Raw genomic sequence first — 24881 nt, 5'->3', positions numbered from 1 at the left:
ACATATGGTTCAGGGAGGGGGAGTCCCCTTAATAAGCCACACGGTTCACAGTCTGAGTCCCTCTGAGATTTAGACTCACGGGTTCTGGTTTGTACATGCAGTCATACTAATACCAAACAACGAGTCAACCACAATAAAAAACTAAATTAAAAAAGACACTTTTTTTTTTTTTTTTTTTCATATTTTGGACAACATAGTGGGGCACTGCTTAGAGCAGTTGCCTCAGTGGGAAGGAACTTGAGGCATGTATGTCAGTTCAGAAAAAGGTTATACTCCAAAAAGTGATATAAAAAAAAAGAAAAAAAAAGTCATCCAAAATATTCAATGTTCTTTTTCATATTTTGGACAACATGACTTTGTATTGTCATCCAAAATATGAAAGAATAGTTATACTATAGCATGTCCTCAAAAGGACAAAAGAGAGTCATGCTATAGTATGTTGGCATTGTTGCCTCCCAGTCAGAAGGTTCCAGGTTCAAGACTCGCCCTGGAAAGGAAGACATCAACATCTTAGATGAAAAGCAACATCAAAGGCAATAATCTAACCTGGAACCTTCTGACTGGGAATCAACAATGCTAACCAATGGACCACCGTGCTGTCTTCCATAATATGTGTAAAGGTCATATAAGTTATATAAGTCAGACAAACATGCAATAAAGGGAGCACAATTTTGCAGTTCCAAACAAGAGTTGTCAATCAGGAAGTACTCGGTTGGATCAGGGGCCTGGAACTTTGTCTGTGGAGGATTGCATGTTCTTGCTTGTAGTGTGACTATGTCACATTTACGACTACATCAACGTAAAACAAACATCATGCATGTCTTCCAAAAGATGATAAAAAGTCATACCATAGTATAGTACCATAGACGACATGCTATACGTATGACTTCCGTTCATATTATGTAAGCCAGCATATTGGTGCAGTTGTCAGCGTTGTCGTCTCACAGTCTGAAGGTCCGTGGTTCGATCCATACTATAGTATGAAATTTCTTTGCAAAACACAAAATATCATCCTGCCCAGGGATCAAACCCAGAAACTTTTGACAGTGAGGATGGGGATTTTTTTGAGATGTTAATGGCTTCCATCCAAGGGAGGTATTGAACCTGGACCCTTCTGAATGGGAGGGAACACTGCTAAACACTACCACATTTTACCAGATGTACAATCTTGTTTTGTTTTTTGATTTTGTAGGACATACAAAATGTGCATGTACATGTATGACTTTTTTGAACAAGACACAAAAGTAACCTGCCGGGTATCGAACCCAGAACCTTTTGACTGAGGCAACACTGCTAACCACTGCCCCATCTTACCACACATACAATGTTTGTTTTTCATGATATTTTGGACGATATGATATAGTATGACTTCCATTCATATAATAAAAGTCATACTGTAGCATGTCGTCCAAATTATCATAAAAAAGTCATACTATATAGCATGTCATCCAAAATATGAAAAAGTCATACTATAGCATGTCGTCCGAAATATGATAAAAAAAAAAAAAAGTCTTACTACAGCATGTCGTCCAAAATATTTTACCACATGTACAATCTTGTTTTGTTTTTTGATTTTGTAGGACATATAGTATGACTTTTGTTTCATATTTCAGGTGACCTGCCCTATGACATTTATTTATTTTTATTATTCCCCGACCCGTTGGCTCCCCGACGTGTAGCATGCGAGGGCCCGCATATCACTGCTTACAGTTTTAATTAAATTTGTTGTTTCTAGAAACTTCTACTGTGCGGTGCAACGTCCTGGAACATATAATTAATCTGATCTGAACCAAACGGGTCCTGGCGGTTCACGTTGTCAATTACAAACTCATTTTTACTGTGTTCAGACATTTACAAACGTTAAATATATCATACATCATACATTTTGGCGCATTAAATTATTAAAATGAGGCTCAGTAAGCAAAGAGTCTAATTTTGTGAAAACTCTCCTGTTTCTATACGTATTCACGTGCTTATTTACTCGCGTCTAGATTTTCTGCTGTAATATTATCGTGAGAGAAGCTTGGCCACATTAATTACAAAATATGCTTACAAATATGGAATCAATAGGCTGTACAATGAAAACCATTAACATTTTACTCACCTAAGATGCCAGTGGCTTTCTTCATGATGTCAGATTTATGACGCTCGTGTGTTTGTGCGAGCTAAGAGTGGTGTGTCTGCAGTGACGGCCGATCCTTCACTCGGGGATGAAATGTGAGAAAGAAGGAATTCTGCTGCTGGCTGCTTGTTCAGCGAGGAAGTAATAGGTCAAACTTGAAGTCAAGTTTAAAAAAACAGCAACTTTACGATCAATCTTCAGTCAGTCTTCACACCCTACAAAGAGACTGTCGGAAACACACCAGAGACATGATCAAGCTTTTTTTTCCTTAAACAATCAAACCACCGTGATCTAATGCGTGTGCTTAAAAATCCAAGCTCAGTTTAATGACTTGTTTTTTTTTTATATATATATATTTATATATTATTCCTACAAATACATGGTTTTCAGCACTTTGAAAAACGTTCACTTTCCTCAGTAAACCAAGAAAGCTAGAAATATCCTACGGTGAAAAAAGAAAGACAAAGACAAACCATTTCTGACAAAAAAAAAAAAAAAAAAAAAAAAAAAAAAAAATCACAAAAAAGACATGAAAGTAACAATCGAATGAAATTAAAAACAACATCCTGTACAAACACTATGGCCCAATAATTTAAGAAAATAGTGTCTCTAAAACGTTCATATTGCTTTGTACCTCCACTGACCAGTTCCGCTCTGTGCGACACCAGGCAGTTCCTACGGCGACCACAGAGGTCGCCAGATCCCAGGCGCTGGTGTCGCTCCAGAGGCGACGGGGTCGAGCTGCAGCCGGTGGCATGCAGGTGTAGCAGAAGAGAAACAGTTCTGTTTATTGGCCTCTTCTTCTCTAGTTGTTTTGGCAGTAACAATACAAAGACGAGGGATGGTCACACTACTACAGTACTGCACTCCTTATGGAACCAAGGATGTTTTCATTGTTGGTTGTAGTTTACCATTATTACTTTCTACAGCATTATTACTAGAAACTATCACCATCACAGATACACAGAGTGCATCGTGTGTTTGTGTGTGTGTGTGTGTGTGTGTGTGTGTGTGTGTGTGTGTGTGTGTTTTGGAGGGTTCGTCCGGCTGTGTGTGTGTGTGTGCGCGTGTGTGTGCGTGCGTGTGTTTGTGTGTGTGTGTTTTGGAGGGTGTGTGCATGTGCGTGTGTGTGTGTGTGTGTGTGTGTGTGTGTGTGGAGTGTTCAGGGTTCAGTGCTCAGAGCTTGTCTTCTCGAAGGAGAAACTGGGAAGAGTCAATAGCTTGGGGTTGGTGTTGGGGTTCGGCGAGCCTCCGTCCTGCGCCGAGCCCTCGCCGACTCCCAGGTCGAAGGAGTCCTTGGAGTCACTGGAGGGCGCCCTCCTCCTCAGGCAGGTGTCCCGGCCGGGCAGAGGAGGGGGCGCGCCCAACCCCGCCAGCCCCGTGCCGCCGAGGCCCGGGTAGAGGCCCGACTGGGGCACCAGCCCGTCGGGCGGGTCCACGGAAATGCACGGCGGGCTCATCTTCTTCTTGCGGCGGGGCGAGGGCACCGACGTCTGGGCGGGGATCTGGCTTTGGATCTGCAGACTGTCGGCCCGGGACACAAAGCCAGAGGAGGTGGAGGTGGTGCTGCGCTGGGGGCTGGAGTCCACCGAGGAGCAGACCTCGACCGAGTGGCGCCGCGGGTCGTCCAGCCAGGAGTAGGGGCGGGGGGCGGGGCAGGAGGGCGGCGCGGCTCTGCGTGTCGGCGCTGTGGAACTTCTTCAGCTGCCTCAAGCACGGACTCCGACTCTCCTCGCCGCCCGCGTAGCTGCCGTAACCCTCGTTCATGCCGCCGTCGTCCGCCGCCATGTCGTTGCTGCCGGCCAACCCTGCGCAGGTGATCAGGGACACTTCCTGGTCCTCCGAGGCCGCCTCCTGTTGGTGCGGCCTGGCTGGTAACGGCGGAGGAGGCGAGGCGGAGTCGGAGTCGGGGTAGGACGCGAGGCAGTGCTGGTCGTGGTGCTGCGTGTGCACGCTGCTGGGCCGCGAGGGTTTTGGGGAGGCGCCCGGCGTGGGGGGGACCGGGCAGAGGGCGGGCTGCTGATGAGGATGATGATGATGGGAGCAGGGGGAGGGGGAGGTGGAGGGGGACGGAGGGAGGCCCAGAGAGGCCACATTCACAAGTCCTTCACTGCTCTCCCCTCCGTCTGAACAAAGGGCCTCCTGAGAATCAGTAGACACCGCAACCTGGAAGATGGAACATGGAGCGGGGAGGGTGAAGTATTTTGGAGATGGAGGTAAATGTGCAGCGAGAGGAAGATGGGGAGGGACGGGGGGGGGGTTTGAGGAGACCGAGGTTCAGGGTCAAAGAGGATGAGAGGGGGGGGGGGGGGGGGAGACGAGTTAGTGTGAGGAAATGAGGATGAGAAGCAGCGGTTTGGGTCAAAGTTCTCAGTCAGCTCTGAGCTTCTCACTGCGGACAGCAAAGAGTTAAATTACAACATTCTGCCAGGAATTCCAACAGAAATACAGACGCCGCGTTGCTCAATGTCAGTATTCACATTAAGATTTGTCAAGTTGGATAAACAACATCTGACCTGAAGGGGAGCTTTCTGTGCGCTAATTCTGATGAGGCCGAGTCAGCATTTTATATTCACAGCTGACGGAGACATCTGTTAAAGACTCGCTCCGCTCAAACCTCATCATCGCTCCTTCACTTGTTTGAGCTTCACTGATTTGTTTTGACACGTGCTCTCCTTAAATATCCAATTTATGATGTCTATGTTTCAGCAAGGCTTCGTGACATCATAACAGGTTTGGAGCCAATCATGGTAACGTATGCAGCTAAAGGCCTTTTACACACCACGGCTGTGACAGATAAATGACACCAAAATGTGAAATACTGGCCCGCAGATATTTTGCATGAAAACTATTCACACCAGGAGGGATGTGGATTTACGACAGTTGTTAAAAAAAAAACATTTACGTAGATTCTTGCCAGCTTATTCTTCAGAAAAATATGGGAATTTGAACTGGGTAATTTAACTTTCCTTTTCATTTCAGACACAATTATTCAGAGCAGATTATGTTCGGATGTCTTAAATTGTCTTTAAAGTGACTTGACAACTTTAAAAAAGTAAATTGACTAAATTTGCTTCCTAAAAAAGAAAAACGATTCCTTAAACTTGTGATTAAAATTCTCTGCAGGTACATTTTCCTCCACATTTCTTCATTTACAAGGATTATGAATACAGGTTTGGAAATCTAATAACCCTCTTGTAAAAGGGATATAAACTTGAGGTGTATTTTCTTGAATCCAACCGACAATTAAATTAATCAGATGAAGTTTCCAGGTTTAACGGGTTTAAACTGACATGAGCGAGCAGCATGTTGGAAAGTGTTCTGTTTTTTTTTTTTGAGGACTTCAGGAAGGAGCTGACTGACACAATGAACTCTGAGCCAGACCACGTGACCCTCTAACCTTTGACCTGTCACACAAAACCCTGTAAACAGTCCGCAGTGCAGTTTTCAGGAGAATTTACAACCAGACTCTGATCGGTGCTCCCATACCTTCATCCTTCCTTCTGCACAGGGTGTGAGGCCAACAGGCGAGAGGGTAAACATCACGTTACTACTGTCGGCGTCGCGGTTAGTAAGCACAGTGATCGCTGCAATGTCCTCATGACTTGTTCTCGTCCCTCACAGACCTCCCGCTCCGGAGAGGAAATGAGCAGCACTTGAATTTAATTGTGGTCAATTAAGATAAGATCTTGAATCTGTGATGAGGAGACAAGGCATGTGTGGGTTTCAGGGCACGGCGCTTTGTGTTGGGATTCATGGGTTTCCCTGCATGACCCTGAACGGTGTGACCACAGAGACACCTAGTGCCCAAAGATATCAATCACCAGCCGCAGCACTGCAACACCGGGAACAACAAATGATACGAGCGCACACCAGAACAACACTGACAATAATCACCCTGTCTGATTGTTTCTCTATTTTTAAGCAAAACCAGCTTAAGTACAACAAATACTGTACTTTGGTTAACTACTACGTACTGTTCAAGCACTACTCTAGGAAATACAAAACTCTCTGCTGCTCTGTTATCTTTATACTACGCGTAAAAAATGGCCAAATGCATAAGGACAGCGCTCGCTGTTTTGCAGCAATCCCCTGAGTTGTAGAGTTTGTAATAGGTTAAGTGCACTGGATTGTGGGTAAATTTCTCCGCCACATTATATCTGTGTCCAACTTCAGTTCCTTCTATCACTTGACTGATTAACCAGTAATATAATGCAACATAGCTCCAGTCATATGAGAGTATAGGAGACACAATAAACTTAAAGTTGAGTTTCTTACAGGTAAAAGTACCTGTTAGAGATTTCAAGATGCTCTGTGGCGGATGGTTAGCAGAAGACAAACATCTGGGTGGATGAAAGACAAGGAGAGACAAAAAGAGGGGGGAGTGTGTGTGTGTGTGTGCGTGTGTGTGTGTGTGCGCGCGTGTGTGTGTCTGGAGATGAACACGGAGTCCAGTGTTTCTGAAAGGCCCAGTAGGAGCTAAAGTCTGCTGTTTGTCGCCGTTTCAGAAACAGGAGTATCTGTGTTTGAGCAGGAGCTCAGGGTCGGGCGGCTTTTGGGCCCAACTGAGCTGAGATCAAAGAGTAACAGATACAAAGTGGGGAAATGATATCAGTTAATAATAAACAGGAATATAAGAGGAAGAAGGGGAAAGAGAAAGACAAAATGAAATTGTTTAAAAACATGCAAAGGGGAGATCTTTAAACCAATGATTCTGTACGATGGAGTTTTAAAACCACTCTGGGTTGAAATAAATCCAAGATCGAAAGAAAATGTTGTATTGTTTAAAGAATAAAGTCTTTCAAAGCATACTAAAATATATTAAATTAATGAATCCTTTCATGTTTTCATCATTAACATTCTGCAGCGTAGCTAAGCTAATCTAATACTGTTTAATGACAGAAATAAAAGTGCAGCATTTCTTTTTTATCAAACTAAAAGCAAAGGAAGTGATAAAGTATGTTGCCCAAAAAGTCATTAGTGAAAAAGAAGGTACATCTCAAAACACTATTTTGTTTGTTTGAGAATTAAACTTCTACTTATCAGTAATACTATGTAAATGTAATGTAGCAGTAGTAGCCTGCTAACAGTTACTAACAATACTGTATATAATACCTCCATCAATATGGCATGACGCGCCAGTCGTTCATCTTCAGTTTCTTGTGTGTAAAGGCTGATTGTTCAGAGATGTGTCATTAATTATTCAAATTATATTATCAACGGTATAAATTCAGGATGAAACAAGAGTTTCTTTTTTTTCATTTCATGCTGTTATGGGTTTAAAATGAATGTATATATGATGATTTTATTTTGTTCCCAAAGTGGTCCTAATACTCCATAACGCTGTTGTTCATAATCCGTAACCCAAAGGTTTCATTGGCGCCGAGATCAGCTGTCCAGCTAGAAAGTGCTTTAATCAATAAAATCAGCTTTTGTAGTGATTTGTATGAAGAGAAACTCCCAGAGCGACATGCTGGTTAAGAACCACTGACACCAAACACGTTTTTACGCTCACAAATGGACATCAGAGGACAGAATAAGACTCGTGAAGTTATTTGGGTAGGATTCGGTCACCTGTCTGCGGAGCGTGCGGCTGAGTGTGTGCGTGCGTCGCGGAGGCTGTTGTCGCGGGATGCCCTCCGAGTCGGAGTGGCTGTGAGGGCTGATGGGTCTGAAGAGGTCCGCTGGGACGCTCAGCTGCTGGGAAAACTCCTCAGGTTGTGAACGCACCGAGCCACGGGAGCCTGCGCGTAAAGCACAGCGCTCACAGGTGAATGACAAAAAGGAACACGTTATGTTAAAAAAAGGGATCGCTCCATTTTCTGTTCACTCCCAATCAGATGTCAAATTCCAGATTGTTGGTTCATGAGGGCCGATGAAAAAGTTCTTAAGACTGTTCCTGTTGCGCACGAATGGAGTGCAGCACTGTGACGCGTGCAGAGCGGGAGGAAGCTATAACCTTCCTCAGTAAATATACCGAGTTATAACGCTTCATCAGCATCGCAACTTGAGTTACGTACCTGCGCATTTGCGGTTTCACCACGCACCTGAAACTTGAGCAGAGAGCTCACAGCAAATTTGGACACAAGTAGTCAAATCCAGCCGGTAGAAGCGGCGGGGAGTGTTAGGGTCACGCTGGAGAACCAAAGTGTTGAAACGGATTCATGGTACACAACCCCACTAATGTTAAAGACAATGGACCCGCTGTGACTCCTGAGCTGATGCGCCTCCTTCATTCTTGGACATCGTGCCTCTCTGGAAACATCCAAAATACCTCTTCAGGTCATTGCTGCAGGTTCCTGAAGCATTTCGAGGGTCTCTGTTGCCCACTTACTGAATTTGACATGTCCATGTTGAAATTGCAAATTTGCACACGTGTAACTCGGGCGCAGATGTTGATCAAGCATTGAAACTCAAGTGCTCATGAAGGTTATTGTTTCCTGTTGTGTTGTGACCACGCTGCGCTCCACCCGCGCAACAGGAGCAGCCTCTGAACAGTTTGATCGCACCTCGGAGTCTGTGAATTCAGACTTCCATTCCTTTTCTGATTTTGAACACCAGGTTTGAGTGCTTTATAAATACTGTAAAAAGAAAAGTGTCAAAACGTTCAGTCCACAAAGAAATGCACACAGCACATATTTATCAACGGTGCTGTTTGGATGAGCGGTTTGTGCTTCTGTAAGTTTGTGATGTCAGAAAGTGACACTCATCTCCGTCTTTAACACGAGACGGCTCACTGTCCCACCTTTTTTTTTTGGTGAAAAACAGTGAGCGGCTGTTCTGTGGCTGAGCGAGCACGCTAAAAAGAAAATGACTCAGAAACGAGTCGGCCAATCAGAACAAAAGGTCGATGATATGGGTCTTGGTAGAACTCTAGAGAGATGTAAAAATATATTCGGAAGGTTTTTGGTACTTAGAACCACAAAAATATTCTCTTCGTGATCAAGACTGCAACGCCAGAAAAGTGTAAAATGTGGGACCTTTAAGAGAAATGAAAAGGCGACGACCTGTGGAGACATTTATTTAAAATGCAATAAATGTCCTACTGTACCTGATTGGGCCCTGTGGGTGCCCGGTATGTGCCGGGGCCCCTGTGACTGTGCTTGAAGCTGTGCTTGAGCCGGAGACGCGGTGCCCGAGGGCTGCAGGGGGGGGAACATGTAGCTGTCGTTGGGCAGCGAGTGCGTGCGTCCCACCGCGGGCTTCCTCACGCTCAGCAGGTTGTCCGCCGCTGGCTCCCCAGCATCGAGGTGCTCCGGCTGGACGGACAGAGAGGACAGTCAGGGTCCCTCTACGTCAGGACCGGTGCTAGTCTTTAACTCAAGCACTCTCACACTCGTCCCGACACACTCGCAGCTGTTATCTCTCTCTAAGACACCACGTGAACAAAGAGGCAGCTTGAAGACAAGAGGACAGATGGGATCTTTGTACGTTGGAGTTGACTGACACAGAGCTGCCACAGATCACAGGAACCTCTCCAATTCTTCTTTTTTTTTTTTTTTTTTTGAAGTGTAAGACACTCTGCGTCTCGTGTCTGCTTCAAGGCCAGTGTCCGGCAGCCCGACCCAGTACAAAACCAGTTCGCATTCATCACAGAGCTGCGAGAGCTCCAACACACTGTACAACCCTCCGAGGAGAGCGGAAAACTACGACAGCGGGAGACGGAGGGACAGCGCGGACACAAGAAGACGGCCGAGAGGAAAGGACTGTGGATAAAGACGAGGACTCACGTGTAAAGCACAAAGGAGAAAGAAAAGTAGAAGGAGGGGAAAAGAAAAGAGAAAAAATATGTTACAGAGGAGAGAGGAGAGAGGAGGAGGAGGAAGAGGAAGAGGAAGGAGAGAAAACTGCAAACTGGCAGGTGAGGAGGCGCACTACTCTACTGGACTGGAAAGTAACACACACCAGGCTGGAAAGGTGGAATGAGAAAGACAAGAGAAATTTGGTGGGCACATGGTTAAGAGTCACCAGAGTCTTTCAATGCCACTTGAACTCCTCTACTTCTTCACTCCCTTCGCTCTGTTTTTGTTTTTGTTTTTGTGTTTGTCCCCAGAACAATCTAATTTACATCGCTGTGTTCGATGGCGATCTCATTTGTTATGATTTATACATCGATGCCACTGAAACACTGGTCAGGATGTGCAGTGCGGTCCAAGGTTACAGCGACGCTCTCAGAGGGAACCGTGGGATCATCAATGAGCCAAACTGGTGGTTAATGGGAGGGGGGGGGGGGTAAAGAGCTCAGACTTTCCCTCCAGCGGGTGCAGAGTTTTCCGTATATTACTTTAACCATTTAAAGCAGCTGATTGGATTTGTTGTCCATAAACTGGATACCGTCAGAAAGATATCTGCCAATCAGACATGTATTCACGTATTTATGTTTCAGTAGACTTTATTTTATTGGTGTGTAGAATTATATAATTTGGGACTAATTACAGAGAAAACAGACTTCTGTTAAAGGCACTTAAGTTTAATTTATTGTGTTTGCATTTAAAAGCATCTGTTATTTCCTTTACGCAAAATAAACGTGGTTATTCATCAATTATTCAGGTATTATTGGACACTTTATTCTCCATATGTGTAATTGTGTGCTTGCCTTTAGACAGAATTTAAATTAAATACAACTTAAAGGCACCCTGTGGAGTTTTTGACCACCGGTAGCGCTAACGAACAATGTTTTTATGAGTGGGCCTCGATTTAGTTTTTATTGTTTTTAATCTAGTTCACTGATACATCAGACTACATTAAACTGGTTATTTTAAAGTCAAAGTTTGAAGAACTTCCTTTGGTTTGCTGTTGCTGTATGTGCAGTATTTGGGGTTATTTCCCCCCAGAGGGGCGTGGTGATGAAAGCCTGCTTTGGATGGCCGAGTTCCTGTTTGATGTATCACAACAATCAGTCCAAACTGAATTTAAAATATTTTAAAAAGCTTTTTTTTTTTTTTTTTTAACACGCCAACACAACAGCACCCTTAAACCATGTTAATAATTTGAAAGATAGAACAGAAACATTTCAATTATTGCCACAGTGGCTTCAAATCAAAGTTTGTAGATTTGGCAACAGGTTGGTTTCTCCCTGCCAACCAAAGCATTTTAAACCCAGTGAGCGTAGTGGGGGAGGGACAAGTGGTTTTGGAAGTGCCCTGGGAAGGAGACATCACAAGCTACTGCAGAGGAGGAGGAGGAGGAGGAAGAAGGATGGAGAAAGAGAAAGAGAGGAACTGTCAGTACATTGCATTCCAGACTGGTTAGAAAGGGGGGGTTAAAATCGTCGGGGGCTGAGTCGTCTGTCAGAGCTAGGGACCAGGATTTCTCAGAGGCCAGAGACAGAGCTTCCATCTCCGCTAGAGGGATCTAGGCAGGAAGAGACAACCGCTGGTGAGCAGAGAAAAACAAAACGCACAGTCCGTGCAACACACAACCAGAAGGACGTTACACAGATAAGAGAAATACATGTTTGAAACAACACGTATAAACTGCTCGGATGTAGCGGAGCAAAACAACACGGAAACAAGACGACGTGAAAACAGGCTGGAAACCACATGATGACATTTCCTCTCATCTTTAGACATTTTATCATTCTTGCTTTCATTGTATTTTGGCTTTTACTTCACCAACATGGACACATGTAGAGTAGACTAACAGCTGGAAAGGATGCAAACGACACAAAGAAGCACACGGGAAGGGAATTAATTGATATCACACGTATTGTAATTAAGGATGGATTTCAAAAATGCGTTGTAACTTTCTAAATCGATTAGTATATCGTTCTTCCTTATTTACACAGTTTTTCCCAGCGCCTGGTTGTAATGCCTTACTCCCGTCAGAAGGTGGCGGTAATGAGGCTAAAAGCTGCCTGCCGTGGTGTTATGTGGGACTCCCTCACCACATAAATAAAGAAGAGCTGCGGTGCAAACTGCAGGAAAAGAGAGTTTAAAACCTTCCAGCGCTCATTAAGAGTGAAGCACTGACGGGGCGAATATTTGATAAGAAATCAAATAGTGAATTTGAAATGGTAGTTCTGCTTGAACTGCTCATCCCTACTTGTAATGTACAGACTGCTAAAAAGCACATCGAAGAACCTACATGGTTAAATTAGTGGAATCCAACACGCTCATTTCTGTCACTTTCCTGAATTGCGGAGCCCTGCAGGGTTTAGCTCCAGTCTTCAGAGGTCTGGAGCTGCTGTGTACTCGGCCTGCCAGCGGTTTAACAGGAGAAATGCTCTCTGACAGGCAAATGGGCCGTCGGTGCATCGAGAGGCAGGGGTTGAAACTCGATGGAAAACATTTCTGCTAATGTATCAGAAGGAGAAAGGTGGCCTGTGGCATCTGACGCTGACATCTCCAACCCAGTTCAAGCTTTTAGAAGACGGGGTTTTTAGCAATGCTAATGTGATTGTGCACAATTTGCCTTTAAATGAGACAAAAAAGAGGCACCCAGATGAATTATTCAGCGACTCAGTGATCCATAGCTCATTGATTGGAGCCATTTCTCCGCAGACTTTATGTGCAACACTGATCTGCCGGCTTCAGGAAGGCCCGAGGTGGGGAGGTTTCACTTTTGCTGCGGCGGATTGAAAAAGTAGGTAATCTCCTATAGAATCGCACAAACGTGTCACACACACACCGACAACAAGTTGTGAAGGGGAGACAGAGAAAACTCTCACTGAGGCTGCTGAACCAGACCGAAAAAACAACAACAACCTGCCAAGCATGAAGGAGGAGAAGTGAACGGGGGAATGAGATCATAGCTGAGGCGGGACGTGACGCACGAACACTGCGGTGGGCAACAAGGCCGGTTAGAGAGGGACGAATATTCAACGAGGAGTAATGCCAGGATGAAAATGGTAATTGCTGTAGGGCTGCAGGAAATTTAACAAACATTCACAATGGATGCTTTTAAAGCTGAATTATAAACAAAAATAAGTTCCACAAAAAGTATGAGCTTTCTTTGTGCGTCTATCTTATTGTTTAGGCCGAGTACCGTACACTCCATCTTTAAGACATTTAGTCGGAAAACTTTTTACTTTCATTTAAACAAATTGAAAAAAAGGAAAAGTCTGCCGATAATGCTGAGATTATTTCAGCTGTTTTCAATTAAAAAAAAAAAATGGTGCAAGAGTCGGCAGGGCTTACTTACAACTTTGTGGTAATCGGCTTTATTTAGAGGATCGGTTCACTCAACTCATTTTCTTCATTACCTCCAGTGCCTTGTGTCTCATGTTGTTTTCACACCAAACACCAAACAAATTTTCACCTCGTGTTACTTGCACAAATATGGCCGCAAGTATAGTTAAATATTTTCAACTCGTGCAGACACAAATTCACGTCCTTTTGCATCTTTGCATTGAGACTAATTAGCTTTGCGTTTGGTCTGAACACACCACTTGTAGCAACTTCTGACAGTCATAACTACTTCATATCACAAGTTTCATGGCCATGAGCTTTTAAACAGCCGAATAGTTGGTGTATCATCAGAATAGTTGGTGGAAGCCTAAATAATTGGAACAGTATAGTTCAGGATTTCATAAGAAAATTGAGAGAAAACTCTTAATTAACAGAAAAACAGATTTTCTTTTCTAAATTGACCTTTAAAGACATACTTGTTTTATGAAACACTGTCTGTAGAATTACATGAGATTATTGTATAATATTTGTATTGGTATTAAAGACAAAATCAACAGCATCTCAGTTTTGATTTTCTGCAGTCCGACATGTTGCAGAGAAATAAGAACCAGCGGACGAATGAAATGGAGAGAAGTGAGTCATCAGCTGTGTTTCATGGTAATTATTGACCTTCTTGTCGGTGCTGTGCTTGCTGGGCTCGGGGGGCAGCGCGTAGTAGTGGCAGATAGAGCCGGACAGGTTGTCCATCAGACTCAACTCGCCCTCCATTGAACCCTGGATGACCAGGGAGACCGAGTCAAACAGCGCTCTCCGCTGGACAAACTTGGGTAATGGAGAGAGAAAAAAGCAAGAGCAAACAGAGGAAGAAGAAAAAGGAGGGGAAGGGGGGAATTGTAGAGGACAGGTGGAAAGGAAAGACAGAAGTCCAAACAGAGATATGTAAATAAATGTAGAAAGAAGAATGGATCACAAAGAAAAGGAGGGAAGGAAAAAAGACAGTCGATCAGGCAGAAACAAACAGATATACAAAGACAAATGACAAAGAAGCACAACAATGTAGGAGAACTAGATTGTAAGTGTTTCACTAAATGACTTCTTCACACTTTTAACTGATTACAACCAACTCCTCATCAACATCCACTACAAACATACATGTGTTACTATGCAAGCCCACAAGGGGGCACTACAACACTGCGGCAGAGCTGGCCTGCCACAAGGCTGGAGAAGAGATTGAGGTTTAACCGCTCCTGTTTTTGGAGGAGTGTCAGAGGAAGATGGATCACGTCTTGGAGGAGAAACATAACGACAGTGAGACCTCTGCTTCCTATCCTCTAAAAGTTCCTCCGCTGTCTGGAAATAGCTGTTGAAGTGAACAACAAGACCCTGCAGTCCGGCTTTCCCATGGCACTGTGACCTGTCTGTGACTGGCATGTCCTCTGCAGGGACCAGCCACACACACAACACACAACACACACACACACACACACACACACACACACACACACACACACACACACACACACACAACGCACACACACACACACACACAACACAATCACAAATGCACACAGACTGTAATCCATCTATATATTGGTCAGTACAGAATAATAAATTTACATACGGTCACATTTTCTAGCTGCATTTTTTTTTTTAGTTAAAATAAACCATAAAAAAGGAGTGAAGAGAATATTGGTCAGTATTATAGTGTTGCACATGTGTGGTAGAGGAACAGAGACTGTAGTATTTAAGAGTATCTTGACCTTAAAGCTTAAATTGAAGTATGTTCTTCCAAATATGACCCTAAACATGGGATACACGTCACATAAATGCATCCACTTATATTTTGAAATGGTGCCAGACTGTCTGGTGAATATACCCTAATATAGCCATGTCCGTCTCTGTTTATTTACCCGTGGATGACAGTTATTACACAGAGACAGCAACGAGCAGGAAGACCACAGAATCCATTATATCCGATACCATCCGGCATGCTCGGCGCTCCTCAGCGTGAGCCTGAGAATTAACTAATGGTTTGGCCCGGATTCAGAAGCTATGACCAGAGACGTAGGGGTCGTCTGATTGGCTTCGCAGCCCGGCCGCCAGCAGGAAGTGACCTCAGAGCAGCCGTCATGTCACGCAGGAGGCTGCTTCAACCCCTGAGAATCTAATAATCTGACCTAATCTAGACATAATACAAACACTAAGATAGCAGAGTAATAAACAAGGTGGTTATATGAGGGTAGATCAATAAGTTCCAAGCAGGAGAAAGATATCACCCTAATGAGTAACTGGTACACATTTCGTCACTTGATCATCATGAATTCCTGACTTACACATATTTTTGTAAGCAGTGGACCCGGTGTGTCTGTGATTTCTCCGAGGGCGTGACCAGAGAGCGCACGTCATGTTTTGTGTCAAATGCTTTAAATTTGCAACTGAGACCCTTTCGAGTGCTTCAGGAGGGCTGAAGCACTGAAGCAATGAGACTGGAGAGGTGTTCTTAGTGACATTCATATTCCCAAAGGACGGGACGTGACTGTCCAAAAACCGAAAAGGCGCATCAGGTCAGGCGTGCAACCAGGTGGGGTTTTTTTTGCGCCCTGAATTTGTCCTCGAGAGCGTCAGACTGTCGCTACGGAGATCTACTGTGATGATCTGAGGCATCTGAGGATAATCGTTGAGTGCAAATGACCCGAACTGTGGCGCGACGCGCACGCGGGTTCTCCAACATGACAGAGCTCCCACTCACACTGCAAATGAAAACTGATAAGTTTCTCACCCACAAAAAACACAATCGTGGCTCCCCATCACTCCTGCTCACCGGATTTTGGATCCCTGCGACTTCTTTCGGTTCCCCAGTAATTTGTCACAATCTTTGAAGTTCAAATTTCAGGTGCGTAAACCATCACGGACGCACCTGGACCACTGCTCACAAACACGTTTTTAAATCCGGAAATAATGATGTTCACGTGACGAAGTTTGTACCAGTTACTCATGGGGGTTATAGTTTCTCCTGCTCCTTGCATGTAACGGTGCTCTTCTCCGAGCCCGTGCATCAGCAGCAGTCTCACAACTTATTGATCTTCCTGGAGCTCCTGGAAGTATCTTGATGCCAAAGAGACTAAAGTCCATCGTTTCTGTTATTAAAACCTAAAAAAAAGTACTTTTTTTTTTTTTTAGCACAACAGATTCCTTACCTCCAGCTGGGGCTCCAGGCATGAGGGTGGTTCTGCTCTGATGTTTACAGAGTCTCTGCTGATATCAGGAGTGGGTGAGTCCACAGGACCTTCCCTTTCCTGTTCCATGTCCCCTCCTCCAGTGGACCTCCAGGATGAACCCCCAGAACTCGACCTGTCCACACCCAGAGCCAGAGGGTTGAGCTGGGACGACCTCGTTGCCATGTCCCCACTTTCCATCTGAAGCTCCAGCTCTAGCTCCGTCTCCAGCTCCGCCTCCTCCTTGGCCTCCTTGTTGCTCTCCTCCAGGTGCTTCATCAGGACGGCGATGACCACGTTGACGAGGACAAACTGAGCGGTCAGGACGAAGGAGACAAAGTAGAGGGGAGAGACCACGGTGTTGTAGCAGGTGCTGGTGTCGTGGGCGCAGTCCCTTAACGTGTCCTGCAAAAAAATGGAAAAAAACAAAACAAGGTGAGAATATATTTGCTACAGTCAACAACATTTCCTGGTGGATTTATCCAGATTATGCAAATATGTTTGGGGCCTTCCATCAGAAAACCAAGATTAGGTCAACTGCTTGTATATCTTGCGGAAAATGCTGGATGGCTTTCAATTTGAAAGGAAAGTTGTGATATGAAGCCGGACCAATGGTGTAACTTCGATCCCTCACTCACACATTGATAGACATGAACTTTTAGGGCTGGCCTTGCTGTTGCGGTCCAGACAAAATATTGTATTTATGTTAAATTACCAAAGTTACGTGTACTTATTGATTTCCAGCTCAGTGTAAGTCTCTCCTGCCTTTTGCCATCGTTGACAGTCGCACTACTTTCTCTCCTCTCCAGGTCAAGCAGAGCAAGGAGGAGATTGTCCGCTAGGTAAATGATCGTGGATGGCACCAATCTTTCAAACAGATTAAAAATGTTTTTTTTTTAAATGCTGAAATCGGTCACCAAATATACTTTGCCCAATACTTTAGTTTAGAGAACAAATGACTTTTAAAACCTTCCACTTGCCTTCTGCTATAAATTGTGTGATAATTAGCAAATGAAATCAAAGACATCAGCATGGCAGCATCGTCATAGTGAGCATGCTGACGCTGACAGTTCTGTAGGAAAACAAATGTAAATGAGCTCAACACAAACAAGGACCAATGCAGTTTAGTAGTTTATCACTTTAAAAGTACATTATCCTCCTCAGTCCTGTTTATTGCTGATTTATTCCGACAATATTGATACATTTACAATACTTAACCCTGGCACAAAGAGCCAGAAAGGTGGGAGGTGAAGTCAAATCTCTGGTGTGAAAATCGGACGCATGAGTTTCTATTCTGACCTCCAAACTCTTACTTTCTGCCTCAGTACATGAAGGGCAAACCATCACTGCAGGCACTGAGACAAAGACATCGGACAATAGTTTGCTGTTGAATCATTTTCAGATATAAAATTCTCTGAAAATTAGAGAAGCAATTTTAACTCAAATTCATATAAATAAACATTTACAAAAGAATGAATGTTGTAAGTGTGTGTATACGTTCAGGACTTCGAACTGCAGTGTTAGTTTCACCTTCATAATGCCATTCCAGTTGTCTCCAGTGGAAACTCTGAAGAGCAGCAGAAATGCCATCCCAAAGTTGTTAAATGTAGCGTAGCGCCCCAGACCTTCACACTGGTGGCGCTCATCGCAGACTGGGGAGGAGAGGGAGGAGAGGGAGGAGAGGGAGGAGAGGGAGGAGAGGGAGGAGAGGGAGGAGAGGGAGGAGAGGAAGTGAGAGGAATAGCCCGAGAATAAAAGAGAGACACAGAAAGCCAGCAACATTCAAGCCTTTTCATTTGTCACAGCACAGGGCTCAGCAATGAAATTATAATTACTGTGATACTATTTTATCAGACTTAAAGCTACGAGATACAATTAGAGAGATCAATACGCTATTTCAACAAAGGCCTCTAGAAAGCAATTAACATCGGATAGATTAAACCCACAGAGGGGAGAACTGAGCGCTCGGTGCATGGCCCTGCGTGGCCCTGCGTGGCCCGCCTGGCCCTGCGTGGCCCTGCGTGGCCCTGTGTGGCCTGCGTGGCCTGCGTGGCCTGCGTGGCCCACCTGGCCCTGCGTGGCCCTGCGTGGCCCTGCGTGGCCCGCCTGGCCCTGTGTGGCCTGCGTGGCCCGCCTGGCCCTGCGTGGCCCTGTGTGGCCCGCCTGGCCCTGTGTGGCCTGCGTGGCCCGCCTGGCCCTGCGTGGCCCTGTGTGGCCTGCGTGGCCCACCTGGCCCTGCGTGGCCCTGCGTGGCCCTGCGTGGCCCGCCTGGCCCTGTGTGGCCTGTGTGGCCTGCGTGGCCCGCCTGGCCCTGCCTGGCCCTGCGTGGCCCTGCGTGGCCTGCACCGCACGGGAGAATCTCTACTGCCTCTCAGTCTGTTTGCAGAGTGCATGTGTCCTTACTCAATTCACCAAACAGCTCCACTCCCAGCGCTGCAAAGATAAAGAAGAGGAGCATGAAGAGGAGACCCAGATTGCCCACCTGCAGAGAGACAACAGGAAGAGAAGAGGGATTAGTCAGAGGAAAGAATTCCCAGGAAAAATAAACCAATAAGGAGGGACAACAAACAGCTGGTTCCAGGGAGAAAATGAATGGAGGTTCGTGATGAGGCAGACGCAATAAAAGTATAAACCGTGTCAGTGTTGACCGTCACTCCAACGTAACTGTCAAACGTTAGCACGTCTTCGTATGGATCCCACTCGAGTGGCAAACAAACAGTGATGTCAGCCATTGGTTTGTGAACTGCTGTTATTCTACCTCAAGTTTCGATTTTTGTCCGTCGCCGTCTTGCCTGCTAAACTGGAGTTGGTTTGGAACCAGAAGTGACCATATTTGGGCGGTTTGGGGAGCGAGCAATTGGTTTGACTCAATCTGGTTGGACTTTGCACTTTGGCACTCATTTGTCAGAAAGCTATGTCCACTTTTATATACAGTTAATGTTTGCAACCATCGTCTTTGCAGTAGTGACCGGGGGATTGGAGACGTGGTACGTGGAAAGCTCGCTAAACAACTAGCAGATGTTTGTCATTATTATCTAGAAAATGGTAAAAGTACAGCAAGTGCCCACTTCAGTAAAGACTCTGGCGGCTGATAGGTGAAGATGAAGAGGCGTGTGTGGTCACATTTGGGCCTGAAATGAGGTGTTGGGTCACTGATACCACATCTCTTCTGATTTTACCACTGCAGACTCTGCAGTGAGTGCATATAAAAATGGACGTAGATTCTGTGTCTACAAAATTAGGCCAATGCGGAAATGCCATGTACTACAATACCACCAAAGGCTGCTAAATGGAGCCTCTGGCTCCATAGACTCTCATTCAGCATCTCTGTTACATACAAACACAAAGTCAGGCCTCAAAAAGCAGTGCTTTTGTCGTGCAGTCAGGTGTTTGCTGTTGGTTGGCTGGACGTAATGTCATTGCGTTTCACTCATTTAGATTTGTATCTACCACTTGCTCCTCCCCAGATCGTTCAAATATGGTCACTTCTGGCTCCAAACCAGCCAGATGGAGACGGCCAAAATCCCAACTCGAGGCTTCAAAATGGTAATTGACCAACCAATTGGTGACATCACTGTTGGTTGACATCACCAGTGCAAGATGGCAGCCCCCCATTTCCAAGATATTTTGGCTTCACTTTTGTACAGTGGAAGGAAGCAGTGACGCATTGTATTTTTTAAGGTTTTATATTCAGTCTTTAAAACAAAGATGCGAAATTGGAATACAAATATGAAGAGGCGCTGCGGATCGGACAAAAGTGAAAGGAACAATAGGGAATTACAGTTTAGATGCAGAGGTGGATTTAGGTGGCTCTAGAGTTTGCTGCTGTCAATGCTAATCAGCATGTAGCAAACTGCCCCACCCCCCACACACACACCCCAATTAGCGGGTTGATTAATTTTGAACACCAGTGACAAGCTGTTGGGGAAATTAGCCTGGAACAACACTCAATCTCTGTCTGTCTGAATGTGAACGACAGAAGCAACATCAAAGAATGCTGAGAACATGAGACTTTGTGTTTTTTTTGTTTTTTTTCCCCGAACACTGCAGAAGTTGCTCTAATTTACCAACTCCATCACTAACAAATCCACCCACCACTGTTCAAAACAAAACCTCAAGCTGCATTCACTCCCCAATCTCCGCAGGGGGCTGATAATGCAAATAAGGGTCTCTAGAGTTGAGCGAAAAGCTCCTGGGAAAAGACGCCCTGAGACAGAGGAATACGTACCAAAAGTGAAATGCCTCTGGGATCTAATGTTTTTTTTGTGTTAGGATGTGAAATCAATGAGGGAAAATATATAAATGAGGAAGGAAAGACTGTTGGTGGATGTTGTTTAGCAGAGCTGACTGTGTACCTGAGGCAGGGCTTGCATAACGGTGTCCAGCAAAGATCTCATTCCCACCGCCATCTTCAAGAGCTTCAGCACTGTGGGGACACACACACACACACACACACACACACACACACACACACACACAAAATGAAAAAGTGTCGCACCAATATTAAGATTTCTCCGTCTTACATAAGAGAGCAGGGACTTGTGCCATCACGCCTGTGAAATTGAAAGGACACAGCATTTTCCTCACTTACAGTCTTCCTGCTCTGTTAGTGTAGTCACAAACGTCCTTCTATTGGACGTTACGATTTCGGACAGCAGGAGTGACGTAACATCCTACTGACTGGGTGATGGGAACAATGGAGGTACACCAAGACTGACAGATAACGCACAACGCATGCAAAAAAGCTGAGGTAATACAACAGCCTGGTATCATGACAAAGCGCGAAACTCACCCGTCTGTCCACTAGAGGACACTGTGTCAGTGTGACGTTTCGGTGAGACTAGGCGTGACTGATACACCCGAGTATTGACAAAGGTTGAATAAAGGAGAGACGTGACGGAGGTCATGTGTTGGCCCCTTGTTTCAAATTTAAAGGCACACCATGTACTAGATTCATAAATAGTCCTATTACTCTGAAATTGTTGTTCCCTGTCAACTCTATCAAAGCCAGTTTGACTGTGTGAATATATGGGTCTGGACACGCTCCATAGAGAGACGATCCCTTCACCCTACTAGGCGTAGATCTCACGTTAATTTGAACCAATCAGTATGAATATAACCGCAGTGAAGGAAACTGAAACTGTGAGCAATAGTCTGGAGGAAGCAGGCTAGCTCTATCAGCTGCTACCACAGAAACCTGAAACATGTCACAATTAGCTTGATTATTGAGCTGACAAACATTTGGCCTCTTCACCATTCGGCTTTAGACACACAGTTACAGTGTGAACACTGTCCATCCCTTCTCTTTAACCTTAAAACAGCCGATCATTCCTGCACTTCTAGTGCAAAACAGTTCAACCTTATTAAGTTCACGAGAGCTCATTCCACACCAGGTTTTCCTCGGGATAATGAACTCTCTGACTTGCTATAGTTTAAATTTTGATTTGTGCACTTTAAGTCACAAAAAGCCCTCCACACGATGTTCTCATGAGCGAAGAGTCATCCTGATGCATCTCACTGACGACGCAGTTCGAAAAAAAAAAACGCCGTTGCATTCGGGGAGGCAAATTAAAATGGGATTACAATGCCGACGGTGTGTAAATGTAGTCAAATCTGCATTCAGTCGGAACATGCGGAGCGTGTTGATGCCAGATAAAAAGAAAGATTGGACCCGCCCTGATCACAGCGCCAAACCGCGACACACATTACACACGACAAACATGTGTCTGCTGCGTGACGGTAATCACCGACGACTTGCATGCCACTTCTTTTATTACACATTCAGTAATCAGACAAAACAGACGAGCTTTCCTTCTGCCTCTCTGATCTCCTCCTCTTAACCCCACCCCCCTCGCCCCCACCCACACACACCACTTTCAGCCTGCTCTTCTCTTTTATTACTTGGACGGTAATCAAACTCAAGCACACAGGTAGTGCAGCTTTCCTCTTTCTCCTGCTCAGTGCTACCAAATCCATCCCTCCTCTTTAACTCGACCTTCCTGATTTCGAACCCTCCACCTCCATTTATTCTCTTTACAAACACACCGTCTGCTCTCTCTCGCCCACCTACACACCATTCCTCTACTCATTTATGTCCTCGTCAATTCTCCTCATCTCAACTTCTCTCGCTCTAACATCAATTGCCCTTCTTTCCGCCTTCTTTTTTATCTTCTTATAATCTATTTTCAGGTCAGAAGTTGTTCATCATCTCTGCCTCCTCCCACTCTTCTCCTCCATACCAAGTCCCAGTTTCTTGCAGATTAATTCACTTACATTCACAATGTGTGTTGGCTCTCCTCTACCCTCCACTACCTTTCCCTCTCCCCTTACATTTTTCTCTCTCTGCTGTCTTTGTCGTCTGACTGTGTTTCTCTGTGCCATCTGGTCGGCTCACACGCCACCCGAAAACCTGCTGAGATGCGCCGTGCAAAAAAAACAAAAAAAACAAAACAATGGGGGGAGTCCCGGGGATGTGACTGCTTTACACGGCGTCTTAAAAGTGCAGCATGGAAAATGAGGCTGCAGTGAGGTGTGTCAGGCAGGTGTTGGAGGGGAGGAGGGGTTCGTACCTCGTGCGATCCTCAGCACTCTCATGATGCGGATGATGGTGGGGTTGATGGGCAGCGAAGCGTTTACCTCAATCTCCTCCAGAGTGATGCCCATGATGGACAGCAGCACAATGGCCAGATCCAGCTGGTTCCACCTACACACACACACACACGTTATACAGACACACACACACTCATCAGTCCCTAACACTGACTTAGATGACTTCTTTTCCTTTAAAACCTCCGATGAAACATGATTGGCTGCAAAAACCGATCCAGACAAATCATTCTTTTCTTCTTTGTGAGTCATTTCCTTCAGCACAGAAGTGTGAAGTCGAGTCGTATGAGTTGGACTTGAATCAGAATTGAGTCACAAATCGGACTACTTTGAACTGGACAAAATCTGCATGACTTCAAACTCAATTTTGACTTCAAATCAAATACCTTGTGTTTCCAGGTGGACTTGAAACTACACAGAGTCCAACTCTTAAGAATTTAGTCCATTTCTTTGCATCAAACATGTTTCATTTCCATTCACAAATGAAGAAAAGTAGCACAGGTTGCACTGACATCTGCCAGTAAAAACTTAATGTTTGCTCTTAATTAAGTGCAGCATATTACCTCAAAACTTTAACAACAGCTAGTTTTCTTTTAGAATTCAATTAAATGGTGTGAAAGTTTGATAAATATGCTGTTTAGCTCTGTTGACAAGAATTAGATGTGAAGATCGATACTACCATCAGGTCTGTCCAGTGGTTATGAAGCCATAGTTGGACCAGGGTACATTTACTTAACAAGGGAAAACAGCTGGCAAAATCTGCCTACCACACCTACAATTAATCACTAATTAAAACGCTGTTTGTGTCACAACAAAAGTTTTACAGTTGAACTGGAGAAGTTCTTGGCTGGGAGCAGTGCATTTCTGAAGTTTCCTGGCAACCTGAAGGTGGCAAAATACAGCGTGTTAATTAGTGACCTTTAGAATTGCTTGAAGGCATCTCTTCTTACTTTTGGGCAGAAGCTAAGCTAGCCGTTTCCCTCTATTTCTAGTCTTTATGCTAGGCTAAGCTACAGTAACTATCTCCTGACTCGAGTGTCATATTTCAGCCGAGACAGGAACGCGAACAAGTGGATTTCCCAAAACTGTTTCATTAAGCGTGTGCAATATTAGTGAGCAAATGTAGCCTTTTTTATCACTGACATGGCTTATCGATCTGCTTTTGTAACTGCTTCTAATTTGGATTTGGTTTATTCACAGCCATTCATTACAACACAACACAGTTTCATCACGAATAGAGCAAGGAAGTCCTGTTTTACGAATCAGGTCCTGTTCATTTGACATGATTGAATCCATTATGCCGCTGGACCCTTATTTGGAGCGCCCAAAAGAAGCCACACTACATATTGGTGACACTATGACCGAAATGTACTGATGATATTAATAGACAAGAGAGTTGTGCAACAGCGGTGGTTTGATTATTTCTAATGGACATCTTGAAACAATTTTCCTACTCAAATTCTATGTAGGTATCCAAGAATTGGAGGTGGCAACTAAAGGCTTCTACTAACTTTCAAACCTGCAGGCGTCAGTGACACTCAAAAGAGAAGCATCACTCCAAAATGAAGCCAAAACTTAAGTCTTGCATCGTTAACTAATCACATAAAATTAAGAAATTTAGAGACAGATTAATTTCTGGATGACGGTGATGGTAATAGTGCAGACTATTATAAAGAATTAAAAAAACATCATTTCATTTTAGTATATCATAAATATAGATATGCAATTTTGAGATCTGGAGTCTGCAGGCTACTTTCACTCCCAGAGGCTTTAAACTTGAATTGAGATAAAAATGTTGAGACCTGATTT

The 24881-nt window shown here is 44.6% G+C and overlaps 1 protein-coding gene across 1 annotated transcript in view; it reads right to left on the bottom strand.

The window, feature by feature from the left end:
• Positions 1-2417: 2417 nt before the first annotated feature.
• cacna1g (calcium channel, voltage-dependent, T type, alpha 1G subunit) overlaps positions 2418-24881 on the bottom strand; it is a 182819-nt gene continuing 160355 nt past the window's right edge. Inside the window, 11 exon segments of the mRNA XM_069156162.1 lie at positions 2418-3771; positions 3773-4288; positions 7697-7866; positions 9174-9381; positions 11354-11476; positions 13921-14073; positions 16449-16871; positions 17997-18118; positions 18870-18948; positions 20822-20892; positions 23036-23169. Coding sequence (XP_069012263.1) covers positions 3292-3771; positions 3773-4288; positions 7697-7866; positions 9174-9381; positions 11354-11476; positions 13921-14073; positions 16449-16871; positions 17997-18118; positions 18870-18948; positions 20822-20892; positions 23036-23169 — 2479 coding nt within the window. The 3' untranslated portion in view covers positions 2418-3291.

The sequence above is a fragment of the Embiotoca jacksoni genome, unplaced genomic scaffold (genome assembly GCF_022577435.1).
Source record: "Embiotoca jacksoni isolate LCO1_2020_lvr unplaced genomic scaffold, fEmbJac1.0.p SCAF_20, whole genome shotgun sequence".
In the NCBI taxonomy this organism is placed as follows: domain Eukaryota; kingdom Metazoa; phylum Chordata; class Actinopteri; family Embiotocidae; genus Embiotoca; species Embiotoca jacksoni.
The sequence above is the reverse complement of the archived record's forward strand: the minus strand, read 5'-3'. Positions and strand labels throughout refer to the sequence as shown.